The 13163-nt window shown below is 44.9% G+C and overlaps 1 protein-coding gene across 7 annotated transcripts in view; it reads right to left on the bottom strand.

The window, feature by feature from the left end:
- Window positions 1-1869, bottom strand: part of DPY19L4 (dpy-19 like 4) — a 72253-nt gene extending 70384 nt beyond the window's left edge. For 6 of the 7 annotated variants that reach the window (XM_063668980.1, XM_063668981.1, XM_063668982.1 and 3 more), the window contains exon 1: window positions 1705-1855. In XM_063668980.1, the coding sequence (XP_063525050.1) occupies window positions 1705-1723 (19 nt within the window). In that variant the 5' untranslated portion in view covers window positions 1724-1855. Of the gene's footprint in view, window positions 1-1704 lie in introns of all 7 variants that reach the window. The other variant, XM_054498699.2, reaches the window with a different exon arrangement.
- Window positions 1870-13163: the final 11294 nt, after the last annotated feature.

The raw sequence follows: 13163 nt of genomic DNA, 5'->3' as shown, positions 1-13163 counted from the left end.
ATTTTGCATGATGTATTAAAGACTTTCAGTACTGTAGTACTGATTTTTTAATGCAGTGTTAACTTTTTTAATGCTTTAAGTTAAGCATGAATGTACTCATAGGAACCTACAAGCTAGTATATCAACCTACCCCCATAAATTTGCAATTAGAAAAGAAAAATACATCAAGAAATATTTCAAATGATAATACACTGTAACCACAGACAGAACCAAGGAAACAAATGGAATTACATTCTTTCTCACCAACGACAAATAGCTTTGTTTTTAAAGCTGTTTTTAGTTAGAATGTCTTAAATTCAGACCAGCTTTAACACTCTGAAAACTCAAGAGGAAGCAAACATGAACCAAGCCTGCATAGGGACAGGTCAGCAAGTCACACATCAGTAAACACTTCTTATGCTTAATTTTTAAAAATTGCTTTCCGCTGAATCCTTTAAACTCCTTCCTTGTACTCTTGATTCAGAAAGGCTTGAGTCGGCAGGACCCGTGGCTCACGCCTGTAATCCCAGCACTCTGGGCGGATCACCTGAGGTCAGAAGTTCAAGACCAGCCTGACCAACATGGAGAAACCCCGTCTCTACTCAAAATACAAAATTAACCGGGCGTGGTGGCGCATGCCTGTAATCCCAGCTACTAGGGAGGCTGAGGCAGGAGAATCGCTTGAATCCAGGAAGCGGAGGTTGCGGTGAACCGAGATCGTGCCATTGCACTCTAGCCTGGGCAACAAGAGCGAAACTCCGTCTCAAAAAAAAAGGGCTTGAGTCTAAATTAGATCAATTTACTATCACATCCACAGCTCCACTCATAAGGTAAAAAGTTGTGTTTTCCACCAGAATGCAAAAATCTAATTGCTTCTCACTTCCTGAAACTAGTAGGGGTTATCATGAAGCTACTATGCCATGAGTATTCCTTGTATTGTTTATCACTAACCGGTAAGTTTCATCTAACTTCCCATTTTTGTCTCATACTTATCATTTTCTATAAATAAAATACTGCTGAATGAATTACTTATCTTAGCATTGATCCTGAAGGCGGCATGGAAACCTTTCTCCAGCTCACCCACTTTGACCCTCAAAGGCCTCCTGGCCTCATCATCTCCCAAAACTATAATACTTAGATGGCTCTGCTCTTTACCATTTTCCCCTAAACCTAAGTGAACTTGGCTTTCTTCAGTTTCTGCGTATTCGTCCATTCCCAATTCATCTTGCCATGTTTATCCCAAATCCCTGCCTCTTTATCCCCGTGGTGAATGTCCCCTCGCCCCCTGTGCCTCTGGGTTTGTCAATATCCACAGCCCTTTAAAAATCGCATTCCAAATACGCACTCAGTACCCAAACCTGCAACTTCGAAACCAAACTGCGCCTCCCACTTCACCAAGAATCTGCTCAGGACCCTCCCTCCCTCCCAACCACTCCCCGCACAGCTTTCTCTCTTGCTAAGGATTCCCAACTTTCAGCTCCACCTTTGCTTCCCAATTCCGCCGACGAAACTTCGGGCCATTTGCTCCGCTCTCCTGAATTTCTCCGCAACCCTCTCCCGGGCGCCGCGCTCCTGCCCGCCCTCCCCGCGCGGCCGCGACGCGACCGCGGCCACCAGCAGCTCCACCCCAGACCTCCAGCGCCCCCGCCCCGACCTCCAGCGCCCCCGCCCCTCCTTCCCGAGACCACGGGCAGCCGTTGGCGCGCTGGACCCCGCGGCAGTCACCTTCTTCCTCCGCCATCATTTCTGCGGAGGCCGGGGCGCCCTGCGGCTCCCGCGCGGCCCGGACTCTCCCTCCCTCCTCGTCGCCGAACCCCTCGGCCACTGGTGGCCCGCTCCTGGCCGCCGCGCCCCCACTTCCTGACCCACCCCCCTCCGGTGTCGCCGCCAACCGCGTCCCCGCAGGCGGCCCGGGAACCAGAGTGTTGGGAGAGGGGAGCGGCCGGAGCGTTTCGCTGGGGCGCCGGGGCCTGCGCGGGCAGGAAGGAGACTCCACGCCGGGGGTGCAGCCCACAGCAGCAGCTCCTGGCCGCCGCCTCCCCTGGAAAGCGAGACTGGTGGGTCTCGCTGCAGCCCCGCCCCTCGTCCTACTCTTCCCAAAAAGTGAGGGCATGCTTTCCGCCACTTTTGTGACTCCGCGACTTAGCGAGTCAGAGACGATCATCAGCGACACCTCCCAGGTCCAGCCTCCATTCCCGCCCCATTTTACACGGAGGAAACTCAGATCTAATGTGGTGAAAGTCACAAAGCCAGTCAGAGGCAGAAGTGGAACCCGGTGCTCCGGAACTGCCATCGCTGCCTGCGTTCTCGCTGGGATTTCAGAGTGCAGCAGCAAAACGTTCTCAGTTGGCGCTTTGGTTTAGTAGGCCGCTTGACCATTACAAGAAAGAAGCTTGTGCTTGGAACTTGTTTTAAATCACCAAAACTGGTTTAACAAATACGTTGCATTTCACGATATTTGGGGGGAGGGGAGGCGGGGGGAGATAATACAATGGTCTGGGGGAGAGCAGTGTGCAATTAGATATTCCACAGCAATAGGAAATAATTTTAATTTGTTAAACTGTGTTTTAACTTTCATTATATCTAGCATTCTTCAACAAACACCGAGATCTTTTCCCCAACAGTACTCAGAAGTAAATTTAGTAAATGAAATATACCCATTTTAGATCGGGAGAAACAGGCACGAGAATTCACTGAAGTCATGGGGTAATTATGGACACCCCATTATTAGCAGGCAGCAAGATTCTCCTAATAGCACCTTTAAGTTAGGATATTTGGGGAGAAGCTATCATTTTTCAGTGATGTGCAGAAACGGTTCCAGGAACTTTTTTTTTTTTTTTTTTTTTTTTTGAGACAGAGTCTCGCTCTGTCGCCCAGGCTGGAATGCAATGACTCGATCTAGGTTCACTGCAACCTCCGCCTCCCAGGTTAAAGCGATTCTCGTGCCTCAGCCTTTCCAGTAGCTGGGACTACAGGCGCAAGCCACCACTTAATTTTCATATTTTTAGTAGAGATGGGATTTCACCTTGTTGGTTGGCCAGGCTAGTCTCCAACTCCTCGCCTCAAGTGATCCGCCCACCTTGGCCCCCCAAAGTGTTGGGTTTACAGGTGCTCACCACCACGCCCAGATAATTTTTTGTATTTTTAGTAGAGAAATGGAGGGGTGTGGTTTCACCATGTTGCCCAGGCTGGTCTTGAAATCCTGACCTCAAGTGATCCACCAGCCTCAGCCCCACAAAGTGCTGGGATTACAGGCATGAGCTACCACGCGGGGCCTCCAGGAACTCTTTTTATGTCTGGTTCCCTGTAAAGATGTTTTTTGCCTTAAAACAACACTTTACCAGGAGTTACAAACAGTGGACCAGAAAAGGCCTGGTGCCAGAGCCAAGAGAGCACAGAATATAAGCACCCTGAAAACCACAGGATATGGTGGGGTCCCTGGACATGAGCAACAGTACCTGAGTATCCTGCTTATCAGATCAGCTGACTGAAAGAGCTGCACCTCTTGGAAAACATACAGTGGCTATTGAGGTCTGCTGTTTTCTAAGTCTAGAGTCTTAATATCCTATAGTTCCTTCATGGTCACCTCAAGATGACTAACGGACTAAATTTTAAGTTTGCCTGACCTCTACAATAACAGGGGAAAGAAAAATGATAGAAAAAAAAAGCTTCTTAAAATAACAAATGGAAATATAAGATAAGATAGAGATAATTATTACCTAGTAGAAACATTCTTCTCTTGAACCCTAAAAACCCACATTAGGGCCAGGCACGGTGGCTCATGCCTGTAATCTCAACACTTTGGAAGGCTGAGGCAGGCGGATCACCTGAGGTCAGGAGTTCGAGCCCAGCCTGACCAACATGGAGAAACCCCATCTCTGCTAAAAATACAAAATTAGCCAGGCGTGGTGGCACATGCCTGTAATCCCAGCTACTCGGGAGGCTGAGGCAGGAGAATCGCTTGAACCTGGGAGGTGGAGGTTGCGGTGAGCCGAGATCATGCCATTGCATTCCAGCCTGGGCAACAAGAGCGAAACTCCATCACACAAAACAAACAAACAAACAAACAAACAAAAAACACATAAGGATAATGAGAGTGGAGCATCTTATTCTCAAACCAGTGTAATCTTACTGTGAGAAAAATAGGCTGTTTTTATTAAAAATCTATATTTCATTCAAAAAGAATAGAACCTGAACTACTCAAGATGTTGCCTTGCAGCAGGCATTACAGCTGAGTTTTCAGTAGGCCATTTCCTCGTTCCTAAGGCCAGCTGTTTCCAGATGGCTAGTGGACACATGGTCGTAAGATGATTTCAGACGATACTGATTGTTTTATGACTGCAAAACGATGGGCTGCTAGTTTCTTATCCAAGATGTGAAGGAGCATTTCATTACATTTTGCCTCACCCGGACCAATCCTAAAGAACCCAAATTTTCCCAAATTGTCTTTTACTTATGAGCTATTCAAAGAGCAGTGTGATTTTCTGCCTTCTCTAGAAGTTTGAGGACCTCTTCTCTATGCAATGGATATTTTAAGGACATAATGTGAAATGTTCTTTGTTTTAAAAAGTTAAGTCTTTAGCAAATGTAGTTTAGGAGGCTTTTATAGTAAACTGAGTAAGAAAATAAAGGCCTGGTATGAGGCAATGAAAATAAAAATGTTCAAAGAGAATGAATTCAAAAGATGCTGGAAATGAAATCTACAGGGCCTGATGACAAATTGGATGTGATAAATGATGAGTCAAACATGATTTCTGATATTTCCATCTTGAAATTAATCATGTGCTTTCTATGTGCCCAGGAAAAAGTGCTGCCAAGATATAAGAACAATATAAAACAAAAGGCCTTAAAACTTCTCTACTTGAAACCAAAAAAATACATGCAGTCTATTTTTAAAACATTCTTCTGAGGCTGGTCAAGGTGGCTCACACCTGTAATCCCAGCTTTTTGGGAGGCCAAGGCTGGCAGATTGCTTGAGCCCAGGAGTTCAAGACCAGCCTTGGCAACATGGTGAAGCCCCACCTCTACTAAAAAATACAAAAAATAGCTAGGCGTGGTGGCGTGCACCTGTAGTTCCAGCTACCTGGGAGGCTGAGGTGGGAGGATCACCTGAGCCAAAGAGGTTGAGGCTGCAGTGAGCTATGATCAAGCCACTGCACTCAAGCCTGGCTGAGAATGAGACCCTGACAAAAAAACAACAACAGCAAAAAAACAAAAAACAAGAAACATTATTCTGGCACATGCTTCACCTCATTAGTAGTAAAAGAACATAATTAGTTAGAAATCCTTGTGTCGGTTCAGCTTCTGTAAAAGATATGGAGTTGTGTTTCATCTTTATTATGTAATAAAGTATTAATTATCCGTTGATTAAAATCTTTTTTTTTTTTTGAGACGGAGTCTCACTCTGTCATCTAGGTTGGAGTGCAGTGGTTCGATCTCGGCTCACTGCAACCTCTGCCACGGGTTCAAGCAATTCTTCTGTCCCAGCCTCCCGAGTAGCTGGGACTACAGGCGCCTGTCACTATGCCCAGCTAAGTTTTTTCTATTTTTAGTAGAGATGGGGTTCACCACATTGGCCAGGCTTGTCTCGAAATCCTGACCTCAGGTGATCCGCCCGCCTTGGGCTCCCAAGTGGCTCATGCCTGTAATCCCGGTGGCTCATGCCTGTAATACCAGCATTTTGGGAGGCAGAGGCGGGTGGATCACCTGAGGTCAGGAGTTCAAGACCAGCCTAGCCAACATGGCAAAACCCCGTCCCCACTAAAAATAAAAAAATTAGCTGGACGTGGTGGCAGATGCTTGTAGTCCCAGCTACTCGGGAGGCTGAGGCAGGAGAATCGCTTGAACCCGGGAGGCGGAGGCTTCAGTGAGCCAAGATTGCACCACTGCACTCCAGCCTGGGTGACAGAGCGAGACTCTGTCTCAAAAAAAAAAGGCCAAGCACGGTGGCTCACACCTGTAATCCCAGAACTTTGGGAGGCCAAGGTGGGCAGATCACCTGAGGTCAGGAGTTCAAGACCAGCCTGGCCAACATGGTGTGACCCTGTCTCTACAAAAAAACACAAGAATTACCTGGGCGTGGTGTGAGTGCCTGTAGTCCCTGCTGCTCAGGAAACTGAGGCAGGAGAATCTCTTGAACCTGGGAGGCGGAGGTTACAGTGAGCCAAAATATGCCACTGCACTCCAGCCTGGGTAACAGAGTGAGACTCCATCTCAAAAAAAAAAAAAAACAAACAAAAAAAGCATTCTATTTAAATATTCTTGAATTGGATATATTAGATGTCTCAGGACATTTTCTTTATTTCTTTTTTTTTGAAATAGTGTCTCATTTTGTTGTCAAGGCCGGAGTGCACATGTGCAATCATGGCTCACTGTAGCCTTGACCTCCCAGGCTCAGGTGATCCTCCCACCTTAGCCTCCAAAGTAGCTGGGACTACAGACACACGCCACCATGCCCAGCTAATTTTTCTGTGTGTGTGTGTGTGTGTGTGTGTATTTTTCTGAATATATTCTGTGTGTGTATATATAAAATATACATATATACATATATAAAATATACATATATACATTATATATATATATTTTTTGTAGAGACGTGGTTTCACCATGTTGCCCAGGCTGGTCTTGAACTCTTGGGCTCAAGCAATCTGCCCTCCTTGGCCTCCCAAAATGCTGGAATTAGAGGCATGAGCCACTGCACCTGGTCAGGACGTTTTTTTGAAAAACAAATTTTCTTATAGTTAAAACTACTCTAGGTAGAGATTTTTGATCAACTTGGTCATATGAAGCAATACTCATAAAGCAAAACATCATTGGAACTAAGTGGTCTATTATCAAGTTTGTCCCAGGCAAAGCTTCTATGCTAGAAAACAGGTTGCTGACTTTGTACCAAGACTCTTGCCTCTCTTCTTTCAGATAGTAAGCCCTTTAAATATTTGTGAATTATATTAGGGTTTCCAGATAAAAAATTCAGGACGCTTTAGTATGAGCATGTCCCATGCAATATTTGGGACATGCTTATACCAAAAATGATTTGTTATTTTTCTGAAATTTCTATGTAATTGAATATCCTGGGTTTTGTTTTGGTTTGGTATTTTGTTTTTGCTAACTCAAACAACCCTATTTATAGGGATTGAGACTGCTACATTAGAAGACACCTGCTATTAATTGCACTTAGGCCTTCTTGGTACATGTAAATGGTGGATTAAATACTTTCTTATTTTGAAAAAGGGATGCAATTGGATAGCAGGTGGACTCTGAGTACCTCAATTCAGTTAATTCAGAAAAAAATCTATTCCTAAAGCCCTGACAGATGAAGTTGTTTCTGCTGTTTTTCCACCCTACAAAGAGCTTAGGCCAGACCTGGATGCTCAGGCCAGATCCAGCGCAGTCCTGGAGCTGTCCCTGAAGTACTCTTCAGCCAGACAGCCACTGCAGATCATTTACTAGGCATGTCCAGACTGATGCATCGAGGATGCATCACATTCCAAATTGTAGGTATCTTAAAAGCAAAGGAGCACAATGATTTTTGGGAAAAAAAAGTTTTCTACCAAATTTGTGACATCACTATAAAAATGTATGTATATAGAGGGGAACAACACACACTGGGGCCTTTCAGAGGGCGGAGCGTGGGAGGAGGGAGAGGATCAGGAAAAATAACCGATGGGTACTAAGATAAATACCTGGGTGATGAAATAATCTGTACAACAAACCCCCATGACACAAGTTTACCTGTGTTACAGACCTGCACTTGTACCCCTGAACTTAAAAGTTAAAAAAAAAAGTATGTGTAACATGGAAACTACTATGACATTTCTTTTTCTTTTTTTAAATACAGTATAAGGCTGGCCCAAGTGCCATGGTGTTCACAACTAATTGATCACAACCAGTTACAGATTTGTTTCTTCTGCATTCACACTGCTTCATTTGATCAGTCTAAAATAAATACAGTTAAAAAACATCAATTTTCCATCAATTATAATATGATTTAAAAACAGAACAAATTTTAAATCCTGTTAGAATCCTGGATGAGCACCTTGGCTGAGAATAGAAACCTGAAAAGCCAACAGCATGATGTGTCCAGTAGATGGCAGACGCAGCCAAAATCGTAACGTAGAGGTACATTTCATGCCAAACTGTCTTCTTTGTGCACTTCAGTGAAAAAGTGACTCTTTGAATTTATATTCCCATGTAAAAGCATACCATTAATAATTAGATTACCACTAACATTTTAAAAATTGACAAAATGGTGCTAAAGAAACATAATATTGGCCGGGTGTGGTGGCTCATGCCTGTAATCCCATCACTTTGGGAGGCTGAGGCAGGTGGATAACCTGAGGTCTGGAGTTCAAGCACAGCCTGGTCAAAATGGTAAAACCCCCTCTCCACTAAGAGTACAAAAAATTAGCCAGGCGTGGTGGTGGGCGCCTGCAATCCCAGCTACTCCGGAGGCTGAGGCAGAATTGCTTGAACCCGGGAGGCGGAGGTTGCAGTGAGCTGAGATCATGCTGTTGCACCCCAGCCTGGGTAACAAGAATGAAACTCCCTCTCAAAAAAAAAAAAAAAGAAAGAAAGAAAGACAGAAACATAGTATTTGCTATTTAGCAACATTTACATTTATAAAAATTCTTTTTTAAAAAAATATAGAATCGGCCAGGCGTGGTAAAAAACAAAAACAAAAACAAAAAAACATATAGAATCGGCCGGGCGCGGTGGCTCACGCCTGTAATCACAGCACTTTGGGAGGCTGGGGCGAATGGATCAGGAGGTCAGGAGTTCGAGACCAGCCTGGCCAACATAGTGAAACCCTGTCTCTACTAAAAATACAAAAATTAGCTGGGCTTGGTGTCACACGCCTGTAGTCCCAGCTACCTGGGAGGCTGAGGCAGGATAAATGGCTTGAACCTGGGAGGCAGAGGTTGCAGTGAGCCGAGATTGGGCTACTGCACTCCAGCCTGGGCAACAGAGTGAGACTCCTTTTAAAAATTAAAAAAAATAAAAATAAAAATAAAATATATATATATATATAAAATCACATTAGTTTCCACATGGAGGAGTAAATATAAATTTATTAATTCAGCAAATATTATATATATCTTAAGCACTGACTAGTCACTAGTGTGGAACAAGAAACACACTGCTATTAACAATATGGGAAGCTGGTTACAGGGAGATCTTACTGTGAGCCTATTTCATCAGGAAAGGTCTTCCTTAGGAAGATTTCTTTTTGTTTATTTGTTTGTTTTGAGACGGAGTCTTGCTCTGTTGCCCAGGCTGGAGTGCAGTGGCATGATCTTGGTTCACTGCAACCTCTGGCTCCCAGGTTCAAGAAATTCTCCTGCCTCAGCCTCCAGGGTAGCTGGGATTACAGGCGCTCACCACCATGCACAGCTAATTTTTCTATTTTTAGTAGAGACAGGGTTTCACTATTTGGCCAAGATGGTCTCGAACTCCTGAAGTCAAGTGATCCTCCTGCCTCGGCCTCCCAAAGTGCTGGGATTACAGGGATGAGCCACCGCGTCTGCCCAGGAAGATAAGATTTCTAAGTGGGCATCAGTTAAGAGAGAGATAGCAGAAAAAAATGTTTCAGGTAGAGGAAACAGACAAAGGTGTATCACTTCCACACAAACAATTGGAAAATGTATCACAGAATACAGAGCATGAGGGGAAAAAGTGCCTTGCAAGAAAGCAACAGAGTAAGGCTGGAATCAGCTTATGCAATGTCGTGCAGGATGTACGTGTATGGATTTTTCCCACAGCAAATGGGAAGCTATTAAAAGGTTTCAAGAGCACATGATCAGATCTGTGTTTTTAATTTTAAAAATTATTTAAAACATACTGCCAATAGACGGGAACAAAATTTGATGCATGGAGTTCAATATTAAGGCAAAAGATGGGTGAGATACTATTGTCTAGGATGATGAAGGAGAGGAGGTTAAGAATGATCTCCTGGGCTGGGCGCGATGGCTCACGCCTGTAATCCTAGCACTTTGGGAGGCCGAGAGGGGTGGATCACCTGAGGTAAGGAGTTCGAGACCAGCCTGGCCAACATGATGAAACCCCGTCTCTACTAAAAATACAAAAACCAGCCGAATGTGGTGGCAGGTGCCTGTAATCCCAGCTACTCAGGAGGCTGAGGCAGGAGAATCGCTTGAACCCGGGAGGCAGAGGTTGCAGTGAGCTGAGATAGCACCACTGCACTCCAGCCTGGGTGACAGAGCGAGACTCTGTCTCAAATAATAATAATAATAATAATAATAATAATAATAATAATAATAATAATAAAGAATGACCTCCTGGGCCGGGTGCAGTGGTTCATGCCTGTAATCCCAGCACTTTGGGAGGCCGAGGCGGGCGAATCACCTATGGTCAGGAGTTTGAGACCAGCCTGGCCAACATGGTGAAACCCCGTCTCTACTAAAAATACAAAAATTAGCCAGATGTGGTGGCATGCACCTGTAATCCTCGTTATTCCGGAGGCTGAGGCAGGAGAATCACTTGAACCTGGTAGGCAGAGGGTGCAGTGAGCCGAGATCGCTGCACTGTACTACAGCCTGGGCTACAGATGGAGACTCTGTCTCAAAAAAAAAAAAAAAAAATAAGAATGACCTCCTTAAGACCTGGCAGTATATGGTGCTGGTTAGTGAAGTAAAAAGAACCCAGAAAGCAGCAGGATTTTGGGTGTGGCAAGATAAGTTCCATTTTAAGCATGTTGGGTTTGAAATGCGTGGGACACATCCAGATGGAAATGTTCATTACAGTGCTGGGTAGAGGAGTCTATAGATCCACAGAGGAGTGTGGTAATAAATGAATGAATTTGCCCAGAGAGAATGAATAGATGAAGATGACTGAGGATAGAACCATGATTAACACCAATCATGTAGGAAAGAATGAATCACAAAGGAGACTGAGAACCAGAACAAGTTGAGTATTTACAGAACAAGTTGAGTATTTTTGTACACTACAAAAATGTGTTTGTAGTGTTGACTCTGCTAAGTTTCAAAAGGGTTTCAGTTATAAGACACTAGCTCAAATTCAAGTGTAAGACTAGCAGATTTATTATCCATATATCAGCATTCACTTTTAGAATAGCAACAATATAAAGCAACTGCCAAATTAATGGCAAGCTGGATATAAAGTAAAAAGGCAGACCAAAGGAGCACTAGAAGCCCTACTCTGATGCTGTAAACAAATGAGCTGTATTTATGCAATGTTAGGAAAAGAGCCAGAGTAGATGAAGGAGCACCTAGGAGAGTACTAACTACATTGACCAGTCTTCAAGTCTTACTTTCTCTTCCAGATCCCTTTTTTCAGTTTTTTTTTTGTTTTTTTTTTTGTTGTTGTTGTTGTTGTTTTTGAGATGGAGTCTCACTCTCGTTGCCCAGGCTGGAGTGCAGTGGCATGATCTCGGCTCACTGCAAACTCTGCCTCCCGGGTTTAAGTGATTCTCCTGCCTCAGCCTCCTGAGTAGCTGGGATTACAGGCGTGTGCCGCCACGCCTGGCTAATTTTTATATTTTTAGTAGAGACAGGGTTTCACCATGTTGGTCAGGCTGGTCTCAAACTGCTGACCTCAGGTGATCCGCCTGCCTCAGCCTCCCAAAGTGTTGGGATTACAGGCATGAGCCACTGCCTGTGTGGATGTTTGTCCCTTCCAGATGTCACATTGAAATGTGATTCCCAATGTTGGAGGTAGGGCCTGGTGGGCGGTGATTGGATCATGGGAGCAGATGCCTCCTGAATGATTTGGTACCATCCCCTTGGTGATAAGTGAGTTCTCAGTTCATTTGAGATCTGGTTAAGAGTCTGGGGCTGGGCAAGGTGGCTCATGTCTGTAATCCCAGCACTTTCAGAGGCTGAGGTGGGAAGATCGCTGGAACTCAGAAGTTCAAGACCAGCCTGAGAAACATGGCAAAACCCAATCTCTTAAAAAAAAAAAAAAAAAAAGGCTGGGCGTGGTGGCTCGTGCCTGTAATCCCAGCACTTTGGGAGGCTGAGGCGGGTGGATCACCTGAGGTTGGGAGTTTGAGACCAGCCTGACCAACATGGAGAAACCCCATCTCTACTAAAAATACAAAAAAAAAAAAAAAAAATTAGCCAGGCGTGGTGGCTTATGCCTGTAATTCCAGGTACTTGGGAGGCTGAGGCAGGAGAATCGCTTGAACCCAGGAGGCGGAGGTTGTGGTGAGCTGAGATCGTGCCATTGCACTCAAGCCTGGGCAACGAGTGATACTCCTTCTCTAAATAAATAAATAAATAAATAAATAAAGCTGGGATGGTGGCACGTGCCTGTAGTCTCCCAGCTACTTGGGATGCTGAGGTGGGAGAATCATCTCAGCCTGGGAAATTGAGGCTACAGTGAGCCATGATTGTGCCACTGCACTTTTGCCTGGGCAACAGTGCAACCCTTTCTAAAACAAACAAAACAAAAGGAATGCCACATAAAAGCTACCGTGGCAAAACTGGATGAGTCTGTAATGTTACCCAACATGCTGTTGGCATTGTTGTAAACAAGGGTAAGATTCTTGCCAATAGAATCAGTGTGTGTATTGAGCATATTAACCACTCTAAGAACTGAGATAGCCTCCCGAAATGCACGAAGGAAAATGATCAGAAAAGGAAGCCAAAGAGAAAGATACCTGGGTTCAGTTGAAGCACTAGCCCACTCCACCCAGAGCAGCACACTGTGTGAGAACCAATGGAAAAAAGCCTAGGCTCCTGGAACCTATGAATTCACGGCATTATAGTAACAGACGTAAAAAAGTGGGACCTCCACCGGGCGCGGTGGCTCACGCCTGTAATCCCAGCACTTTGGAAGGCCGAGGCGGGCGGATCACAAGGTCAGGAGTTTGAGACCAGCCTGGCTAACATGGTGAAACCCCATCTCTACTAAAAATACAAAAAATTAGCTGGGGCGTGGTGGCGGGTGCCTGTAGTCCCAGCTACTCGGAGGCTGAGGCAGGAGAATGGCATGAACCTGGGAGGCGAGCTTGCAGTGAGCCGAGACCACGCCACTGCACTCTAGCCTGGGCAACAGAGCAAGACTCCATCTCAAAAAAAAAAAAAAAAAATGTACATGGATGTTCATTCTGTCTACTTTTCCTCGAGAGCTGGAGAATGCAGGGAGAGGAAGTCTATACATACAAGAGGTGGAACTTTAAGGTTCTTCCACGTATCCCAGTCCTC

This window comes from Pongo pygmaeus, chromosome 7, assembly GCF_028885625.2.
Source record: "Pongo pygmaeus isolate AG05252 chromosome 7, NHGRI_mPonPyg2-v2.0_pri, whole genome shotgun sequence".
Lineage (NCBI taxonomy): Eukaryota > Metazoa > Chordata > Mammalia > Primates > Hominidae > Pongo > Pongo pygmaeus.
The sequence above is the reverse complement of the archived record's forward strand: the minus strand, read 5'-3'. Positions and strand labels throughout refer to the sequence as shown.